This window comes from Eucyclogobius newberryi, unplaced genomic scaffold (assembly GCF_026437365.1).
Source record: "Eucyclogobius newberryi isolate DKJ021-1_F unplaced genomic scaffold, fEucNew1.0.hap1 SCAF_9, whole genome shotgun sequence".
Taxonomy (NCBI): domain Eukaryota; kingdom Metazoa; phylum Chordata; class Actinopteri; order Gobiiformes; family Gobiidae; genus Eucyclogobius; species Eucyclogobius newberryi.
Genome location: NW_027316532.1, coordinates 19,497,720 through 19,517,686, shown reverse-complemented (window position 1 = coordinate 19,517,686; position 19,967 = coordinate 19,497,720). Strand labels below are relative to the sequence as shown.

Sequence of the window (19,967 nt, the reverse complement as noted above, 5' to 3'; positions counted from 1 at the left end):
AATGATCTGTCAGTGAAGTAAAGAAAACCAAAGCAAATGTTAATATGGGCGAATGCAAGTATGTAAAAGTATGTTCATAAGTATTTAAACCCGTTACTATAGTTTATATTATTTCTGTCTTCACTTTGATTTAGGACTGATGACACCATGGTTATTTAATCTAATCTGAAATCTGTTGTATTTCTATTATTATATCTATTATATTGGAGGGGCCGATTGTGTAGATTGGTTATTATGATTATTTTGAATATGTATTTTTATTTCATTTTATTTTCTAAATTTGTATTAATTTGTGTTATTATTTTTAATTTCATGTATTATCATTATTATCATTTATTTATTTATTTATTTTTATTTATTTTATTATTAGGCACTTGGGCTTAGGTGCATAAAATATATCTTTGTACGTTTAAAGTCCATCATAACATTTTTTAAAGTCCATAGAACGTCTGAAAAGTTGCACATTGGGGCTTTAAAACGACTAGTGTTTAGTGTTGCCGTCGGTGACGACTCTGTATCTAACAGTGACCTGTCCGCGCTGATGCTCCGCGCTCTCGTCCGGCCGTAGCTCGGGTCCAGCAGCTCGTCCACGGGGACAGTCACGTGACCAGGGTCGCCCAGGCAACGCAGCACGTCTGTCTGGGTCAGTCGCACGGCCTCGGTCAGAACGTGGATGTAGTCTGAGCTGTTGTGGCCGAGCGCTGCAAACACACATGACTTCATTAAAGGGGACGTATCATGACTTTAACCAGCGTGTTTACTCATCTTTAGTTTACTCAAAGTTGTGTTTTGTTTGATTCCTGTTTGAGTTTATCCTGTTTTGTCCTGCAACTGAGGCTCGAGAGCGCAGAAAAGTCCTGTTTTCACCTACCCCCTATCCTCGCCCACCTCCGTGCTTCCTGTGACTCAGAGTGACACGTGTCGAGTTCTAACATGTCACGTACGCACTTTTCAAAGACAAAAAAAATCTAAGTCTGAAGCTTGTTACGGAGAAAATGTCAATGTGAAGAGGCGGAGCTTATCATTGTGAAGAGGCGGAGCTTATCATAGTAAAGCGGCGGAGCTTATCAGTTCTCCCGTTTTTTTCTTCCCATTTACAAACTATAAAAAGATGATCTACTCATGATATAGTGCAATACTAAGCACTTGAAAAAAGCGCCATACGTCTCCTTTAATCCTCTTTAATGACGTAGTTACTGAATCCGCGACCCCGAAAGGGAACAAGCGGTAGAAAATGGATGGATGGATGAACCTGAATCATCCTTAATAAACTAAAGGAAAGGTTCATTATGAATTAACTTAACTTTGTTCATGCTTTAAAAATGCTACTTTTGAGATGTAGTCAGAAAAAGTGGAATAGAATTTACACTATTTATTTATGAAGGGAGCGATTTGTCGATTAATTGGGCGACGTCCTAGTCAACCTCGAGTTAGCGTTAGCCTCCAAACCGTTGGGGCTGGAAAACAGGGCGCCACAATCATACTGGGCCACAACAGCTTACGATGACACTTTTAGTTTTATTTCTGCGTACGACCAAAACCGGAAGCAAGACACGGACTAAAATCTCTCGATGGTAAATGTAACAAACAAATAAACAACAAACATCTATCTGCTCCAACAGTGCGAAGACTGAATGCACTTATGAAAAGCACCTGGGTTCACTACACACACTGATTAATTTGCTATAATACACCAAAATACAGGATTTTTCTGACTACACTATTGAAATGAATGAGAATGAACGTTTACATCAGTATTGACTGTTCAAAGCGCATCAGGCCAGGGACGATCGACTCTGCTCTGTACATCGTGGATCCATTAATTAGGGCCGAGCGCCACAAGCTGGCGAGAGGCCTATTAGTCTCGTAAGGCCGTGCGAAGCACGGCTGCGAAAGTGCGCACGTAGTGCGCACGAAATCGAGCGCGAAGCGCTCGCCCACTTCCAAACACTCACTAACGCACTCCTCCACTCATGCACGCCCCGTGCATACTAATTAGTTGTAGGAAAATGGAACATTACCGTTGTAAACGGGCGAAGCCCGTGCAAAAGTTCGCACTAAACGAGCACTTTACATTGGGATGACGACCGCACGACATTTAAAGCACTCATTTGCGCTAAGTAGCTCACGAATACGTTCCCCATCTCTTGCATGTTCCGTGCATATAAGCATGTAATGCAAAAATTGAACATTATTACTGTATAGAGGGCCAAAAACACAAAGTGGGCGGAGCCCACTCAAAATCTTCTTCTTCTTCTTCTTCTTCTTCTTCTTCTTCTTCTTCTTCTTCTTCTTCTTCTTCTTCTTCTTCTTCTTCTTCTTCTTCTTCTTCTTCTTCTTCTTCTTCTTCTTCTTCTTCTTCTTCTTCTTCTTCTTCTTCTTCTTCTTCTTCTTCTCGGGACCAACCCCCCTATTTTTCACCCAGTGAAAGTCACAAAAATTTACACACCTCTAAAAATCGTGCCTCTCTACATTCTGGCTATCTCCCTTTTCTAAAATTTAAAAAATTGGCGCGTCAGCGCCCTCAAATGTACCAAAAATGCATTAAGATAGAAAATGACCCAAAAAAAATCTTATCGTAGAATCATGAAATTTGGCGCAGAGGTAGATGGTGACAAGAGAAGTAAAAAATATTATTACGGCAACGCCGTCCGCCCAACCAAATGTTGGCCATATTGGTTCAAAAATGGCTAAACATGACTTCGGAGTTTTTCCAAACGTCTTACTTTTACAAACTCCTCCCAGGGCGGTGGCCCTAAAAAGCTGAAATTTGGTTAAAATGCCACTGAGGAGTGGGACATCAAAAGTTATCGAAATTACATTGATACCTGTCACGGTCTCTGTGCGGCGAAGCCGCAAACTGTAGCTAGAATTTCAGAAATCTCCCAAATTTAACATTTCTGCCGTTTGCGCAGATAAAGTCCGAATTGCGTCAAATTAGAATCAGTTGTTAAACTCTTTGCGCTAAACGTACTTGAAGTGAAATAGATTAATTTGGCACCACAGCGCCCCCTACAGATTTTATATGGAGGTTAAATGTTTAGTTTTGCGAAATTTTATGAAATTTGACACACAACTCAATTTTGGCCCCATCAAAAAAGTCAATGAGACCCATATCATAATTGTTATGGCGTTGCCGTAGCGATGACCAAAACCTCCCATGTTATTCCAATGGGGAAATCGCCAGAACATGTTTACACTTTAGACTTTCACAAACTCCTCCCAGGGCGTTAGCCCTATTAACCTGAAATTTGGTGAGACTCATCTTCAGGGGTGAACCGTCAAAAGTTATTCACATTTTTATTCAAAGAGTCACGGTGTCTGTGCGGCAAAGCCGCACATTTTGCCAAGAATTCAAAATAGAATTGCTTTTTGATGGTAAAACAAAGGGGAGAAGATGTGACAGCGTCACAGATTCAGCAGTAGGCGTAATAAAAGGACAATTGGGGCGCGTTAGCGCCCCCTCCTCTTGCGGCGTGGCGGCGGTGTGGCGGCGGCGTGGCGAGGGCCGATCATTGCCGCTTGCGGCTATATTATTATTATTATTATTATTATGAGCCTGGTGTTCTCTGCCTGACCTTTGAGGGGGAAGTTGTCCAGGATGTTGAGCAGTAGCAGAGCGGCCAAGCCCTGACCGTTCGGGGGCGGTTCCCACAGAGTCACGCCCTGGACACACACACGGCAAACACGCCCACGTCACACTGGGTTAGCCGCTGTCATGCTGCACCTTCTTAACAAATACCGTATTTTGCGGACTATAAGTCGCACCTTTTTTCATAGTTTTGGCCGGGGTGCGACTTACATGTGATATTTTTCGTTAATTTTCACACTGACAACCACAAGAGGGCGCTCTATGCTCTAAGCGACGCAGAAGAAGAATCTGTACTTCCTCTACCTCTGGAGTTTGTGGAGTTGTTTAGAAGTGACACAGAGGAAGAAGAATTCAATGGATTTAGTGATTTGGGGTAATACTGATGCTTTGGTAAACTTGTTAGCATGTTCTTTATGCTATAGTTATCTGAATAACTGTTAATACCATACCAGACACTTACCACAGTTCGTTGTTTGTGCGTCATGTAGCTGAAGGTGTTAGCGTTAGCATACGTGCACCTATTCACCATTGTTCTCTAATCTGTTATTATTTTAAACTGCATTTCAAGATGAAATGTCTGTTCTTGCTCTTGGATTTTGTCAAATAAATTTCCCCAAAACTGCGACTTATACTCCAGTACGACTTATATATGTTTTTTTTCTTCTCTATTGTCCAATTTTTGGCTGGTGCGACTTATACTCTGGAAAATACGGTATAAAGTCTGATCACAAAAGGGAAATAGCAGATTTGTATGTTTTTAGGCTCTGAACATGAACTCATCAGCCTCCGTGCAGACCTGGTACTGGAAGCTGATTGGACGGATGACCTCGCTCCTGTGGCTCTTCAGGTCCGCCTCCGTCAACACTCCGCCGTTCTCCCTGACCACGTCCACCACGGCTTTGGCCACGTGCCCTTCGTAGAACGCCGCTTTACCGCGCTCGCCCAACTCCTGTCGAGACATGTCAGATTCAGATGCAGTTCATCAACACAAATGCATTCAGTTTATTCCCGTGATTATGATTTTTTGTTGATTATTGTTATTGGGAAAAAATTATATCTCAATGTATTTGTCACTAAGGATTTTTGTCAATTATTCTTATTGACATTTTATTTGTAACATCTCTATCTAGAAGTAAAGCTTATTTTGACCTTTATTTGGTTGATAATGTATTCTAAAAGTCTCAGTGTTCAATAGAAATAATCGTTTGACTGTTGGACAAATACAAATAAATAATAATGATAAATAATCCATCGTAAAATAATTAGTTGCAGCCGGACTTGAAGTTTGACTTTTTTTTTCCTTTTCTTTTTGGCCGTGGCTACAGAGCCGCGGCGCGGTCAAATGGCCCAGCAGTAATAAATAAATAAAATAAATAAAATACATTTTCTTTCAAAGGGTAAGAAAAGGAATAGAATTAGAAAATAAGAGAATGGCATTAAAAAAAAGAGAGAAAAAGAAGAGTTAGAGTATATTAAATCCAAATTAATGATTTAATATCTCAATGTATTTTTACCAGGGATTTTTTTGTATCAATTATTGTTATTGACAAGAGCGAATGTCTTTTTGCATCATAACAATCACCAGCACCACAGTTTGACAAAGGCACAGACACACAGAGAATGTTCCGTCGTCGTCGTGGATTCCGCTCGGTCCAAAAATAGCACCGACGTTATGAGTTCACAGCTTTATTATTGTCGACTAATGATTATGTGAATGACAATAAATCCTCCACTAACACGTACTAAGAATGTGACAAATGGAGAAAACCAAACACTCCGCCCTGCGCACACAGACGATGGTGCCGCCATGTCGCCGTGGAAACGCAGTAAAATCTATTGTCATGAAAGATGACGTCATTAGAGAGTACAAACTGTTTCTGGATTAATGACAGAAAAATGTATTGGGTAATAGTGCTGTAAAGTACTGCAATAGCGATAATGAAGCCTGCGTAAATTCAGCCTGGAAGACCTAACTCAACCAACGCACCCAGTCCGGGCGTCGGTCACCATGGCAGGACCCCTCTCCCCAGCGCCATCATCGCACTCAAGCGGGCGCCCGCCTGTCCGTCTGAGAGTCAGATCCCTCACTTCACCATGGACTCTCCCAGGTTTCTGCGCTTATCCCAAAGAGGTTATGCAGTTTTTCCCGGCCAAGAAGGAGGGTGAAAGGTCAGGGGACGTCTGCATCATGGCCCCTACACCTGCTCCTCATCCCCAATCAACGCTCTCAAGTCACTCCTCCCCGCTCCCAATCAGCACCCAGGCGGTCGCATTTAAGCGCTCAGGCAGATGGCTCGACCGCTCAAACCGTACTGCGACCCACCACCTCCCCTGCTCCTCCTCTGCATTCCCCTCATCCTCCACCTTCTCTTCACATCTACCACCACCAGTTTTCTCAACAAAATGTACACGCCTTAATTTACTTGTCAAACTGTGTAAAAAACCAAGGCTAATCAAGGCTAATTTAGGCCTTAACACTGAAAATATGGCCAATATTGCGATAAACTACGCAGCACTACATTTGGTTTGGTCTAAGTTTAAGTTTAAGTCATAAGGTGTGTTAAATTTACTTACTTCCAAACTCTTCCACTATTCTTTTTGTGTTTTTAAAGTACTACTATTTACTATTTTAAAGCGCCCCCTACAGGTCGGCTGACTCATTGAACCAAAATGCAGTTGAGATATTTATATTTCAAATTTTGCTACAAATCTAAAAATGTTATCACAGAATAGCACATTTTTTGGGTTTATAATTTCACTTCCTGTTTGTAATTGATGACATCACACTAGGAGATTACCCAGCAAACACTGGGCCAAAACACTAATGTCACGATTATTTTATTTGGCAAATAAAAATATATGAGAGCGACTTTATTTAGTTGAATTCATGTTTAAAGAGTCAAAAAGGTTGTTTCTTTGTGTAAATCCTGCATAAAATTTGACTGGAATGAGTGTCCCTGGTGTGATGTCACTTCCTGTCATTTTCTATAGATTTTTCTGCGTTTTTTCCACAAATACCCGCTCGATTGGTGTAAAACTATAATTTATAACAGGTATAAACACACCATGTAAAGTCAACATTAGAAAATGGTAAAAACCTGTCATGAGCCCTTTAACATATTTGAACGTCTTAAATCTTTGCAACGCTTGAAACAAAGAATTAGCTGATTCTGAAATCTCAGGGTTTTGGGTGGCTGTAAAAGGAAGTTTGGATGACAGGAAAGTGAGGAAGTGGAAACGGGATGAACCTAGAGGTGCAAAGACAATGAGTCGAGGCGAGAGAGGAACAGAGGATGGGAGGAGGCGGGTGAGAAAAACAACAAACCTGTGCAACGACGGTGTACACGACTCGCTCACGTGTTCTGCTCAGCTCAGTTAAAGGGCGTATGACAGGTTTTTATGATTGTATTTTGACTTTATTTGGTGTATTTATACCTGTCGTACATATAGATTATAGTTTTACACCAATCGAGCAGGTATTTGTGGAAAAAACGTTCAAAAATCTGTAGAAAATGACAGGAAGTGACATCACACCAGTGACTCGTTCCAGTTTATGCTGAATTTACATAAAATAAACTACTTTTTAACTCTCTAAACATTAATTCAACCAAATAAAGTCTCTCACATATGTTTTTATTTGTCAAATAAAAAAATAAGTTTTGGCCCAGTGTTTGCTGGGTAATTTCCTAGTGTGATGTCATCAATTACAAACAGGAAGTGAAATAAAACCTAAAAAAAATGCGATATTCTGTGATTTTAAAAAATATATTTTTTAGCAAAATTTTAAATATATTTATCTTAACTGCATTTTAGCTCAATGAGTTGTCCAGCCTGTAGGGGGCACTTTAACATCCTCGGGTCGATCTTATCACTCGTCTTCTCTTCTCGGCCTTATACTTGTTTAAGTTTAAATGTTATATAAACCTTTATTTAACAGAGTAAAAACTTTTTGAGATTGAACGGAAAAACACACAGAATGGAACATGGCCAGAAAATGCAGCAAAAGACATTTAAGCCACATATAATCCAAAGAAAACGTCTGTCTTTCATCGAAAACTCCTTTTTGAGGGCGACCTGCACTGAAATGGAAAACGTATAATTATAAAAAACGTTTACACGTTTGGTTCCTTTAAAAGCACAGACGAGTTTCATTCGCTTTTTGTTTTTCAAAATAGCGCTTTCAGTTCACCAGTTCACACAAATTCAGTTCAGATTGCAGAGAGTTCCGAGCTGTGGGAGAAGCATTAACCCAAGGCACTCGAGGCAGATATGCCATAAATGTGACATTTTGACCTTCCACTGTCAATCATTCATTCATCACATTCACACTCTACGACAGAACTGGGTCTGAGCAGGAATTGATCCTTCGACCTGTTTGTTCACTTTGTTCATGCTTTTCTAAGGCACTGGAGGATATGTAGATGACCTCTTCATGTTGCCATGGTGACAGGAATGCGGGCTACGGTGTTATCAGCTAACAGTCCACGTGGAGATTTATGATCTCTGCAGGAGCAAAGACACTTTGAACATTGGAAAGAACTTTTCCATCGAATGACTTCCTTTGGATTTAAATGAACTCGGAGAGAGACAAAAGCTAAAAGGCTAAACAGACTCTGTGGTTTTAATAAAAAATCATCTGGTTCATCAGACTTTGTCCACAAGTGAATTTTCTGTACATAATGTTATTGTGTTCTGCATGTTCATTTAACTGTTTTATAACTCGTCTTGTGGATAATTTTACCTTTGTAACTATGTTTACCTTTGTACCAATGAACAATGAACAAGAGCTGCATCACTCCCCATATCAAGCTCTGAGTGTTCAAGTGACATTTTACCCTGAGTGTTCGAGTGACATTTGACCCAAGTGTTCGAGTGACATTTGACCCAAGTGTTCGAGTGACATTTGACCCAAGTGTTTGAGTGACATTTGACCCAAGTGTTCGAGTGACATCTGACCCTGAGTGTTCGAGTGACATTGGACCCGAGTGTTCGATTGACATTTGACCCTGAGTGTTTGAGTGACATTTGACCCGAGTGTTAGAGTGATATTTGACCCGAGTGTTCGAGTGACATTTGGCCCGAGTGTTTGAGTGACATTTGACCCGAGTATTCGATTGACATTTGACCCGAGTGTTCGATTGACATTTGACCCTGAGTGTTTGAGTGACATTTGACCCGAGTGTTCGAGTGATATTTGACCCGAGTGTTCGAGTGACATTTGACCCTGAGTGTTCAAGTGACATTTTACCCTGAGTGTTCGAGTGACATTTGACCCGAGTGTTTGAGTGACATTTGACCCTGAGTGTTTGAGTGATATCTGACCCGAGTGTTCGAGTGATATCTGACCCGAGTGTTCGAGTGACATTTGACCATGAGTGTTTGAGTGATATTTGACCCGAGTGTTCAAGTGATATCTGACCAGAGTGTTCGAGTGACATTTGACCCTGAGTGTGCGCGTGACATCTGACCTGAGTGTTTGAGTGACATCTGACCCGAGTGTTCGAGTGACATTTGACCCGAGTGTTCGATTGACATTTGACCCTGAGTGTTTGAGTGACATTTGACCCGAGTGTTCGAGTGATATTTGACCCGAGTGTTCGAGTGACATCTGACCCTGAGTGTTCGAGTGACATTTTACCCTGAGTGTTCGAGTGACATTTGACCCAAGTGTTCGAGTGACATTGGACCCGAGTGTTCGATTGACATTTGACCCTGAGTGTTTGAGTGACATTTGACCCGAGTGTTCGAGTGATATTTGACCCGAGTGTTCGAGTGACATTTGACCCGAGTGTTTGAGTGACATTTGACCCGAGTATTCGATTGACATTTGACCCGAGTGTTCGATTGACATTTGACCCTGAGTGTTTGAGTGACATTTGACCCGAGTGTTCGAGTGATATTTGACCCGAGTGTTCGAGTGACATTTGACCCTGAGTGTTCAAGTGACATTTTACCCTGAGTGTTCGAGTGACATTTGACCCGAGTGTTTGAGTGACATTTGACCCTGAGTGTTTGAGTGATATCTGACCCGAGTGTTCGAGTGATATCTGACCCGAGTGTTCGAGTGACATTTGACCCTGAGTGTTTGAGTGATATTTGACCCGAGTGTTCAAGTGATATCTGACCAGAGTGTTCGAGTGACATTTGACCCTGAGTGTTCGCGTGACATCTGACCTGAGTGTTCGAGTGACATCTGACCCGAGTGTTCGAGTGACATCTGACCCGAGTGTTCGAGTGACATTTGACCCTGAGTGTTCGAGTGACATCTGACCCGAGTGTTCGAGTGACATCTGACCCGAGTGTTCGAGTGACATCTGACCCCGAGTGTTCGAGTGACATCTGACCCGAGTGTTCGAGTGACATCTGACCCGAGTGTTCGAGTGACATTTGACCCTGAGTGTTCGAGTGACATCTGACCCGAGTGTTCGAGTGACGTCTGACCCGAGTGTTCGAGTGACGTCTGACCCGAGTGTTCGAGTGACGTCTGACCCGAGTGTTCGAGTGACGTTTGACCTGAGTGTTCGAGTGACGTCTGACCCGAGTGTTCGAGTGACGTTTGACCTGAGTGTTCGAGTGACGTTTGACCCGAGTGTTCGAGTGACGTTTGACCCGAGTGTTCGAGTGACGTTTGACCCTGACTGAGTATTCGAGTGACGTTTGATCCGAGTTTTCGAGTGACGTTTGACCCGAGTGTTCGAGTGACGTTTGACCCGAGTGTTCGAGTGACGTTTGACCCTGAGTGTTCGAGTGACATCTGACCTGAGTGTTCGAGTGACATCTGACCCGAGTGTTCGAGTGACATCTGACCCGAGTGTTCGAGTGACATCTGACCCGAGTGTTCGAGTGACGTTTTACCCTGAGTGTTCGAGTGACATTTGACCCGAGTGTTTGAGTAACATTTGACCCGAGTGTTCGATTGACATTTGACCCTGAGTGTTTGAGTGATATCTGACCCGAGTGTTCGAGTGATATCTGACCCGAGTGTTCGAGTGACATTTGACCCTGAGTGTTTGAGTGACATTTGACCCGAGTGTTTGAGTGACATTTGACCCGAGTGTTTGATTGACATTTGACCCTGAGTGTTTGAGTGATATCTGACCCGAGTGTTCGAGTGATATCTGACCCGAGTGTTCGAGTGACATTTGACCCTGAGTGTTTGAGTGACATTTGACCCGAGTGTTCGAGTGATATCTGACCAGAGTGTTCGAGTGACATTTGACCCTGAGTGTTCGAGTGACATCTGACCAGAGTGTTCGAGTGACATCTGACCCGAGTGTTCGAGTGTCATCTGACCCGAGTGTTCGAGTGACATTTGACCCTGAGTGTTCGAGTGATATCTGACCCGAGTGTTCGAGTGACATCTGACCCGAGTGTTCGAGTGACATCTGACCCGAGTGTTCGAGTGACATCTGACCCGAGTGTTCGAGTGACATTTGACCCTGAGTGTTCGAGTGACATCTGACCAGAGTGTTCGAGTGACATTTGACCCTGAGTGTTCGAGTGACATCTGACCAGAGTGTTCGAGTGACATCTGACCCGAGTGTTCGAGTGTCATCTGACCCGAGTGTTCGAGTGACATTTGACCCTGAGTGTTCGAGTGATATCTGACCCGAGTGTTCGAGTGACATCTGACCCGAGTGTTCGAGTGACATCTGACCCGAGTGTTCGAGTGACATCTGACCCGAGTGTTCGAGTGACATTTGACCCTGAGTGTTCGAGTGACATCTGAACCGAGTGTTCGAGTGACATCTGACCCGAGTGTTCGAGTGACATTTGACCCTGAGTGTTCGAGTGACATCTGACCCGAGTGTTCGAGTGACATCTGACCCGAGTGTTCGAGTGACATCTGACCCCGAGTGTTCGAGTGACATCTGACCCGAGTGTTCGAGTGACATCTGACCCGAGTGTTCGAGTGACATTTGACCCTGAGTGTTCGAGTGACATCTGACCCGAGTGTTCGAGTGACGTCTGACCCGAGTGTTCGAGTGACGTCTGACCCGAGTGTTCGAGTGACGTCTGACCCGAGTGTTCGAGTGACGTTTGACCTGAGTGTTCGAGTGACGTTTGACCCGAGTGTTCGAGTGACGTTTGACCCGAGTGTTCGAGTGACATTTGACCCTGACTGAGTATTCGAGTGACGTTTGATCCGAGTTTTCGAGTGACGTTTGACCCGAGTGTTCGAGTGACGTTTGACCCGAGTGTTCGAGTGACGTTTGACCCTGAGTGTTCGAGTGACATCTGACCTGAGTGTTCGAGTGACATCTGACCCGAGTGTTCGAGTGACATCTGACCCGAGTGTTCGAGTGACATCTGACCCGAGTGTTCGAGTGACATTTTACCCTGAGTGTTCGAGTGACATTTGACCCGAGTGTTTGAGTAACATTTGACCCGAGTGTTCGATTGACATTTGACCCGAGTGTTCAAGTGACATTTTACCATGAGTGTTCGAGTGACATTTGACCCGAGTGTTTGAGTGACGTTTGACCCTGACTGAGTATTCGAGTGATGTTTGATCCGAGTTTTCGAGTGACGTTTGACCCGAGTGTTTGAGTGACGTTTGACCCGAGTGTTCGAGTGACGTTTGACCCTGAGTGTTCGAGTGACATCTGACCTGAGTGTTCGAGTGACATCTGACCCGAGTGTTCGAGTGACATCTGACCCGAGTGTTCGAGTGACATCTGACCCGAGTGTTCGAGTGACATTTTACCCTGAGTGTTCGAGTGACATTTGACCCGAGTGTTTGAGTAACATTTGACCCGAGTGTTCGATTGACATTTGACCTGAGTGTTCAAGTGACATTTTACCCTGAGTGTTCGAGTGACATTTGACCCGAGTGTTTGAGTGACATTTGACCCGAGTGTTCGATTGACATTTGACCCTGAGTGTTTGAGTGATATCTGACCCGAGTGTTCGAGTGATATCTGACCCGAGTGTTCGAGTGACATTTGACCCTGAGTGTTTGAGTGACATTTGACCCGAGTGTTTGAGTGACATTTGACCCGAGTGTTCGATTGATATTTGACCCTGAGTGTTTGAGTGATATCTGACCCGAGTGTTCGAGTGATATCTGACCCGAGTGTTCGAGTGACATTTGACCCTGAGTGTTTGAGTGACATTTGACCCGAGTGTTCGAGTGATATCTGACCAGAGTGTTCGAGTGACATTTGACCCTGAGTGTTCGAGTGACATCTGACCAGAGTGTTCGAGTGACATCTGACCCGAGTGTTCGAGTGTCATCTGACCCGAGTGTTCGAGTGACATTTGACCCTGAGTGTTCGAGTGATATCTGACCCGAGTGTTCGAGTGACATCTGACCCGAGTGTTCGAGTGACATCTGACCCGAGTGTTCGAGTGACATCTGACCCGAGTGTTCGAGTGACATTTGACCCTGAGTGTTCGAGTGACATCTGAACCGAGTGTTCGAGTGACATTTGACCCGAGTGTTCGAGTGACATCTGACCCGAGTGTTCGAGTGACATCTGACCCGAGTGTTCAATTGACATTTTACCCTGAGTGTTTGAGTGATATTTGACCCGAGTGTTCAAGTGATATCTGACCAGAGTGTTCGAGTGACATTTGACCCTGAGTGTTCGCGTGACATCTGACCTGAGTGTTCGAGTGACATCTGACCCGAGTGTTCGAGTGACATCTGACCCGAGTGTTCGAGTGACATTTGACCCTGAATGTTCGAGTGACATCTGACCCGAGTGTTCGAGTGACATCTGACCCGAGTGTTCGAGTGACATCTGACCCGAGTGTTCGAGTGACATCTGACCCCGAGTGTTCGAGTGACATCTGACCCGAGTGTTCGAGTGACATCTGACCCGAGTGTTCGAGTGACATTTGACCCTGAGTGTTCGAGTGACATCTGACCAGAGTGTTCGAGTGACATCTGACCCGAGTGTTCGAGTGTCATCTGACCCGAGTGTTCGAGTGACATTTGACCCTGAGTGTTCGAGTGATATCTGACCCGAGTGTTCGAGTGACATCTGACCCGAGTGTTCGAGTGACATCTGACCCGAGTGTTCGAGTGACATCTGACCCGAGTGTTCGAGTGACATTTGACCCTGAGTGTTCGAGTGACATCTGACCCGAGTGTTCGAGTGACATTTGACCCGAGTGTTCGAGTGACATCTGACCCGAGTGTTCGAGTGATATCTGACCCGAGTGTTCGAGTGACATTTGACCCTGAGTGTTTGAGTGATATTTGACCCGAGTGTTCAAGTGATATCTGACCAGAGTGTTCGAGTGACATTTGACCCTGAGTGTTCGCGTGACATCTGACCCGAGTGTTCGAGTGACATCTGACCCGAGTGTTCGAGTGACATCTGACCCGAGTGTTCGAGTGACATCTGACCCCGAGTGTTCGAGTGACATCTGACCCGAGTGTTCGAGTGACATCTGACCCGAGTGTTCGAGTGACATTTGACCCTGAGTGTTCGAGTGACATCTGACCCGAGTGTTCGAGTGACGTCTGACCCGAGTGTTCGAGTGACGTCTGACCCGAGTGTTCGAGTGACGTCTGACCCGAGTGTTCGAGTGACGTTTGACCTGAGTGTTCGAGTGACGTTTGACCCGAGTGTTCGAGTGACGTTTGACCCGAGTGTTCGAGTGACGTTTGACCCTGACTGAGTATTCGAGTGACGTTTGATCCGAGTTTTCGAGTGACGTTTGACCCGAGTGTTCGAGTGACGTTTGACCCGAGTGTTCGAGTGACGTTTGACCCTGAGTGTTCGAGTGACATCTGACCTGAGTGTTCGAGTGACATCTGACCCGAGTGTTCGAGTGACATCTGACCCGAGTGTTCGAGTGACATCTGACCCGAGTGTTCGAGTGACATTTTACCCTGAGTGTTCGAGTGACATTTGACCCGAGTGTTTGAGTAACATTTGACCCGAGTGTTCGATTGACATTTGACCAGAGTGTTCAAGTGACATTTTACCCTGAGTGTTCGAGTGACATTTGACCCGAGTGTTTGAGTGAAATTTGATCCGAGTGTTCGATTGACATTTGACCCTGAGTGTTTGAGTGATATCTGACCCGAGTGTTCGAGTGATATCTGACCCGAGTGTTCGAGTGACATTTGACCCTGAGTGTTTGAGTGACATTTGACCCGAGTGTTCGAGTGATATCTGACCAGAGTGTTCGAGTGACATTTGACCCTGAGTGTTCGAGTGACATCTGACCAGAGTGTTCGAGTGACATCTGACCCGAGTGTTCGAGTGTCATCTGACCCGAGTGTTCGAGTGACATTTGACCCTGAGTGTTTGAGTGACATTTGACCCGAGTGTTTGAGTGACATTTGACCCGAGTGTTCAATTGACATTTGACCCTGAGTGTTTGAGTGATATCTGACCCGAGTGTTCGAGTGATATCTGACCCGAGTGTTCGAGTGACATTTGACCCTGAGTGTTTGAGTGACATTTGACCCGAGTGTTCGAGTGACATCTGACCCGAGTGTTCGAGTGACATCTGACCCGAGTGTTCGAGTGACATTTGACCCTGAGTGTTCGAGTGACATCTGACCCGAGTGTTCGAGTGACGTCTGACCCGAGTGTTCGAGTGACGTCTGACCCGAGTGTTCGAGTGACGTCTGACCCGAGTGTTCGAGTGACGTTTGACCTGAGTGTTCGAGTGACGTTTGACCCGAGTGTTCGAGTGACGTTTGACCCGAGTGTTCGAGTGACGTTTGACCCTGACTGAGTATTCGAGTGACGTTTGATCCGAGTTTTCGAGTGACGTTTGACCCGAGTGTTCGAGTGACGTTTGACCCGAGTGTTTGAGTGACGTTTGACCCTGAGTGTTCGAGTGACATCTGACCCGAGTGTTCGAGTGACATCTGACCCGAGTGTTCGAGTGACATCTGACCCGAGTGTTCGAGTGACATCTGACCCGAGTGTTCGAGTGACATTTGACACGAGTGTTTGAGTAACATTTGACCCGAGTGTTCGATTGACATTTGACCAGAGTGTTCAAGTGACATTTTACCCTGAGTGTTCGAGTGACATTTGACCCGAGTGTTTGAGTGACATTTGACCCGAGTGTTCGATTGACATTTGACCCTGAGTGTTTGAGTGATATCTGACCCGAGTGTTCGAGTGATATCTGACCCGAGTGTTCGAGTGACATTTGACCCTGAGTGTTTGAGTGACATTTGACCCGAGTGTTTGAGTGACATTTGACCCGAGTGTTCGATTGACATTTGACCCTGAGTGTTTGAGTGATATCTGACCCGAGTGTTCGAGTGATATCTGACCCGAGTGTTCGAGTGACATTTGACCCTGAGTGTTTGAGTGACATTTGACCCGAGTGTTCGAGTGATATCTGACCAGAGTGTTCGAGTGACATTTGACCCTGAGTGTTCGAGTGACATCTGACCAGAGTGTTCGAGTGACATCTGACCCGAGTGTTCGAGTGTCATCTGACCGGAGTGTTCGAGTGACATTTGACCCTGAGTGTTCGAGTGATATCTGACCCGAGTGTTTGAGTGACATCTGACCCGAGTGTTCGAGTGATATCTGACCCGAGTGTTCGAGTGACATTTGACCCTGAGTGTTTGAGTGACATTTGACCCGAGTGTTTGAGTGACATTTGACCCGAGTGTTCGATTGAAATTTGACCCTGAGTGTTTGAGTGATATCTGACCCGAGTGTTCGAGTGATATCTGACCCGAGTGTTCGAGTGACATTTGACCCTGAGTGTTTGAGTGACATTTGACCCGAGTGTTCGAGTGATATCTGACCAGAGTGTTCGAGTGACATTTGACCCTGAGTGTTCGAGTGACATCTGACCAGAGTGTTCGAGTGACATCTGACCCGAGTGTTCGAGTGTCATCTGACCCGAGTGTTCGAGTGACATTTGACCCTGAGTGTTCGAGTGACATTTGACCCTGAGTGTTCGAGTGACATCTGAACCGAGTGTTCGAGTGACATTTGACCCGAGTGTTCGAGTGACATCTGACCCGAGTGTTCGAGTGATATCTGACCCGAGTGTTCGAGTGACATTTGACCCTGAGTGTTTGAGTGATATTTGACCCGAGTGTTCAAGTGATATCTGACCAGAGTGTTCGAGTGACATTTGACCCTGAGTGTTCGCGTGACATCTGACCTGAGTGTTCGAGTGACATCTGACCCGAGTGTTCGAGTGACATCTGACCCGAGTGTTCGAGTGACATTTGACCCTGAGTGTTCGAGTGACATCTGACCCGAGTGTTCGAGTGACATCTGACCCGAGTGTTCGAGTGACATCTGACCCGAGTGTTCGAGTGACATCTGACCCCGAGTGTTCGAGTGACATCTGACCCGAGTGTTCGAGTGACATCTGACCCGAGTGTTCGAGTGACATTTGACCCTGAGTGTTCGAGTGACATCTGACCCGAGTGTTCGAGTGACATCTGACCCGAGTGTTCGAGTGTCATCTGACCCGAGTGTTCGAGTGACATTTGACCCTGAGTGTTCGAGTGATATCTGACCCGAGTGTTCGAGTGACATCTGACCCGAGTGTTCGAGTGACATCTGACCCGAGTGTTCGAGTGACATCTGACCCAAGTGTTCGAGTGACATTTGACCCTGAGTGTTCGAGTGACATCTGACCCGAGTGTTCGAGTGACATTTGACCCGAGTGTTCGAGTGACATCTGACCCGAGTGTTCGAGTGATATCTGACCCGAGTGTTCGAGTGACATTTGACCCTGAGTGTTTGAGTGATATTTGACCCGAGTGTTCAAGTGATATCTGACCAGAGTGTTCGAGTGACATTTGACCCTGAGTGTTCGCGTGACATCTGACCTGAGTGTTCGAGTGACATCTGACCCGAGTGTTCGAGTGACATCTGACCCGAGTGTTCGAGTGACATCTGACCCGAGTGTTCGAGTGACATCTGACCCGAGTGTTCGAGTGACATTTTACCCTGAGTGTTCGAGTGACATTTGACCCGAGTGTTTGAGTAACATTTGACCCGAGTGTTCGAGTGACGTTTGACCCGAGTGTTCGAGTGACGTTTGACCCGAGTGTTCGAGTGACGTTTGACCCTGACTGAGTATTCGAGTGACGTTTGATCCGAGTTTTCGAGTGACGTTTGACCCGAGTGTTCGAGTGACGTTTGACCCGAGTGTTCGAGTGACGTTTGACCCTGAGTGTTCGAGTGACATCTGACCTGAGTGTTCGAGTGACATCTGACCCGAGTGTTCGAGTGACATCTGACCCGAGTGTTCGAGTGACATCTGACCCGAGTGTTCGAGTGACATTTTACCCTGAGTGTTCGAGTGACGTTTGACCCGAGTGTTCGAGTGACGTTTGACCCGAGTGTTCGAGTGACGTTTGACCCTGACTGAGTATTCGAGTGACGTTTGATCCGAGTTTTCGAGTGACGTTTGACCCGAGTGTTCGAGTGACGTTTGACCCGAGTGTTCGAGTGACGTTTGACCCTGAGTGTTCGAGTGACATCTGACCTGAGTGTTCGAGTGACATCTGACCCGAGTGTTCGAGTGACATCTGACCCGAGTGTTCGAGTGACATCTGACCCGAGTGTTCGAGTGACATTTTACCCTGAGTGTTCGAGTGACATTTGACCCGAGTGTTTGAGTAACATTTGACCCGAGTGTTCGATTGACATTTGACCAGAGTGTTCAAGTGACATTTTACCCTGAGTGTTCGAGTGACATTTGACCCGAGTGTTTGAGTGACATTTGATCCGAGTGTTCGATTGACATTTGACCCTGAGTGTTTGAGTGATATCTGACCCGAGTGTTCGAGTGATATCTGACCCGAGTGTTCGAGTGACATTTGACCCTGAGTGTTTGAGTGACATTTGACCCGAGTGTTTGAGTGACATTTGACCCGAGTGTTCGATTGACATTTGACCCTGAGTGTTTGAGTGATATCTGACCCGAGTGTTCGAGTGATATCTGACCCGAGTGTTCGAGTGACATTTGACCCTGAGTGTTTGAGTGACATTTGACCCGAGTGTTCGAGTGATATCTGACCAGAGTGTTCGAGTGACATTTGACCCTGAGTGTTCGAGTGACATCTGACCAGAGTGTTCGAGTGACATCTGACCCGAGTGTTCGAGTGTCATCTGACCCGAGTGTTCGAGTGACATTTGACCCTGAGTGTTTGAGTGACATTTGACCCGAGTGTTTGAGTGACATTTGACCCGAGTGTTCAATTGACATTTGACCCTGAGTGTTTGAGTGATATCTGACCCGAGTGTTCGAGTGATATCTGACCCGAGTGTTCGAGTGACATTTGACCCTGAGTGTTTGAGTGACATTTGACCCGAGTGTTCGAGTGACATCTGACCCGAGTGTTCGAGTGACATCTGACCCGAGTGTTCGAGTGACATTTGACCCTGAGTGTTCGAGTGACATCTGACCCGAGTGTTCGAGTGACGTCTGACCCGAGTGTTCGAGTGACGTCTGACCCGAGTGTTCGAGTGACGTCTGACCCGAGTGTTCGAGTGACGTTTGACCTGAGTGTTCGAGTGACGTTTGACCCGAGTGTTCGAGTGACGTTTGACCCGAGTGTTCGAGTGACGTTTGACCCTGACTGAGTATTCGAGTGACGTTTGATCCGAGTTTTCGAGTGACGTTTGACCCGAGTGTTCGAGTGATATCTGACCCGAGTGTTCGAGTGACATTTGACCAGAGTGTTCAAGTGACATTTTACCCTGAGTGTTCGAGTGACATTTGACCCGAGTGTTTGAGTGACATTTGACCCGAGTGTTCGATTGACATTTGACCCTGAGTGTTTGAGTGATATCTGACCCGAGTGTTCGAGTGATATCTGACCCGAGTGTTCGAGTGACATTTGACCCTGAGTGTTTGAGTGACATTTGACCCGAGTGTTCGATTGACATTTGACCCTGAGTGTTTGAGTGATATCTGACCCGAGTGTTCGAGTGATATCTGACCCGAGTGTTCGAGTGACATTTGACCCTGAGTGTTTGAGTGACATTTGACCCGAGTGTTCGAGTGATATCTGACCAGAGTGTTCGAGTGACATTTGACCCTGAGTGTTCGAGTGACATCTGACCAGAGTGTTCGAGTGACATCTGACCCGAGTGTTCGAGTGTCATCTGACCCGAGTGTTCGAGTGACATTTGACCCTGAGTGTTTGAGTGACATTTGACCCGAGTGTTTGAGTGACATTTGACCCGAGTGTTCAATTGACATTTGACCCTGAGTGTTTGAGTGATATCTGACCCGAGTGTTCGAGTGATATCTGACCCGAGTGTTCGAGTGACATTTGACCCTGAGTGTTTGAGTGACATTTGACCCGAGTGTTCGAGTGACATCTGACCCGAGTGTTCGAGTGACATCTGACCCGAGTGTTCGAGTGACATTTGACCCTGAGTGTTCGAGTGACATCTGACCCGAG

At 45.7% G+C, this 19,967-nt stretch overlaps 1 protein-coding gene across 1 annotated transcript in view; it reads right to left on the bottom strand.

The window, feature by feature from the left end:
* Positions 1–19,967, bottom strand: part of LOC140353466 (glutathione hydrolase-like YwrD proenzyme) — an 82,343-nt gene that overhangs the window by 9,790 nt on the left and 52,586 nt on the right. Inside the window, exons 3-5 of the mRNA XM_072438041.1 lie at positions 4,389–4,541; positions 3,579–3,666; positions 530–701 (exon numbers count right to left, since the gene is read on the bottom strand). Of these exons, the coding sequence (XP_072294142.1) occupies positions 530–701; positions 3,579–3,666; positions 4,389–4,541 (413 nt within the window). The remainder of the gene's footprint in view (positions 1–529; positions 702–3,578; positions 3,667–4,388; positions 4,542–19,967) is intronic.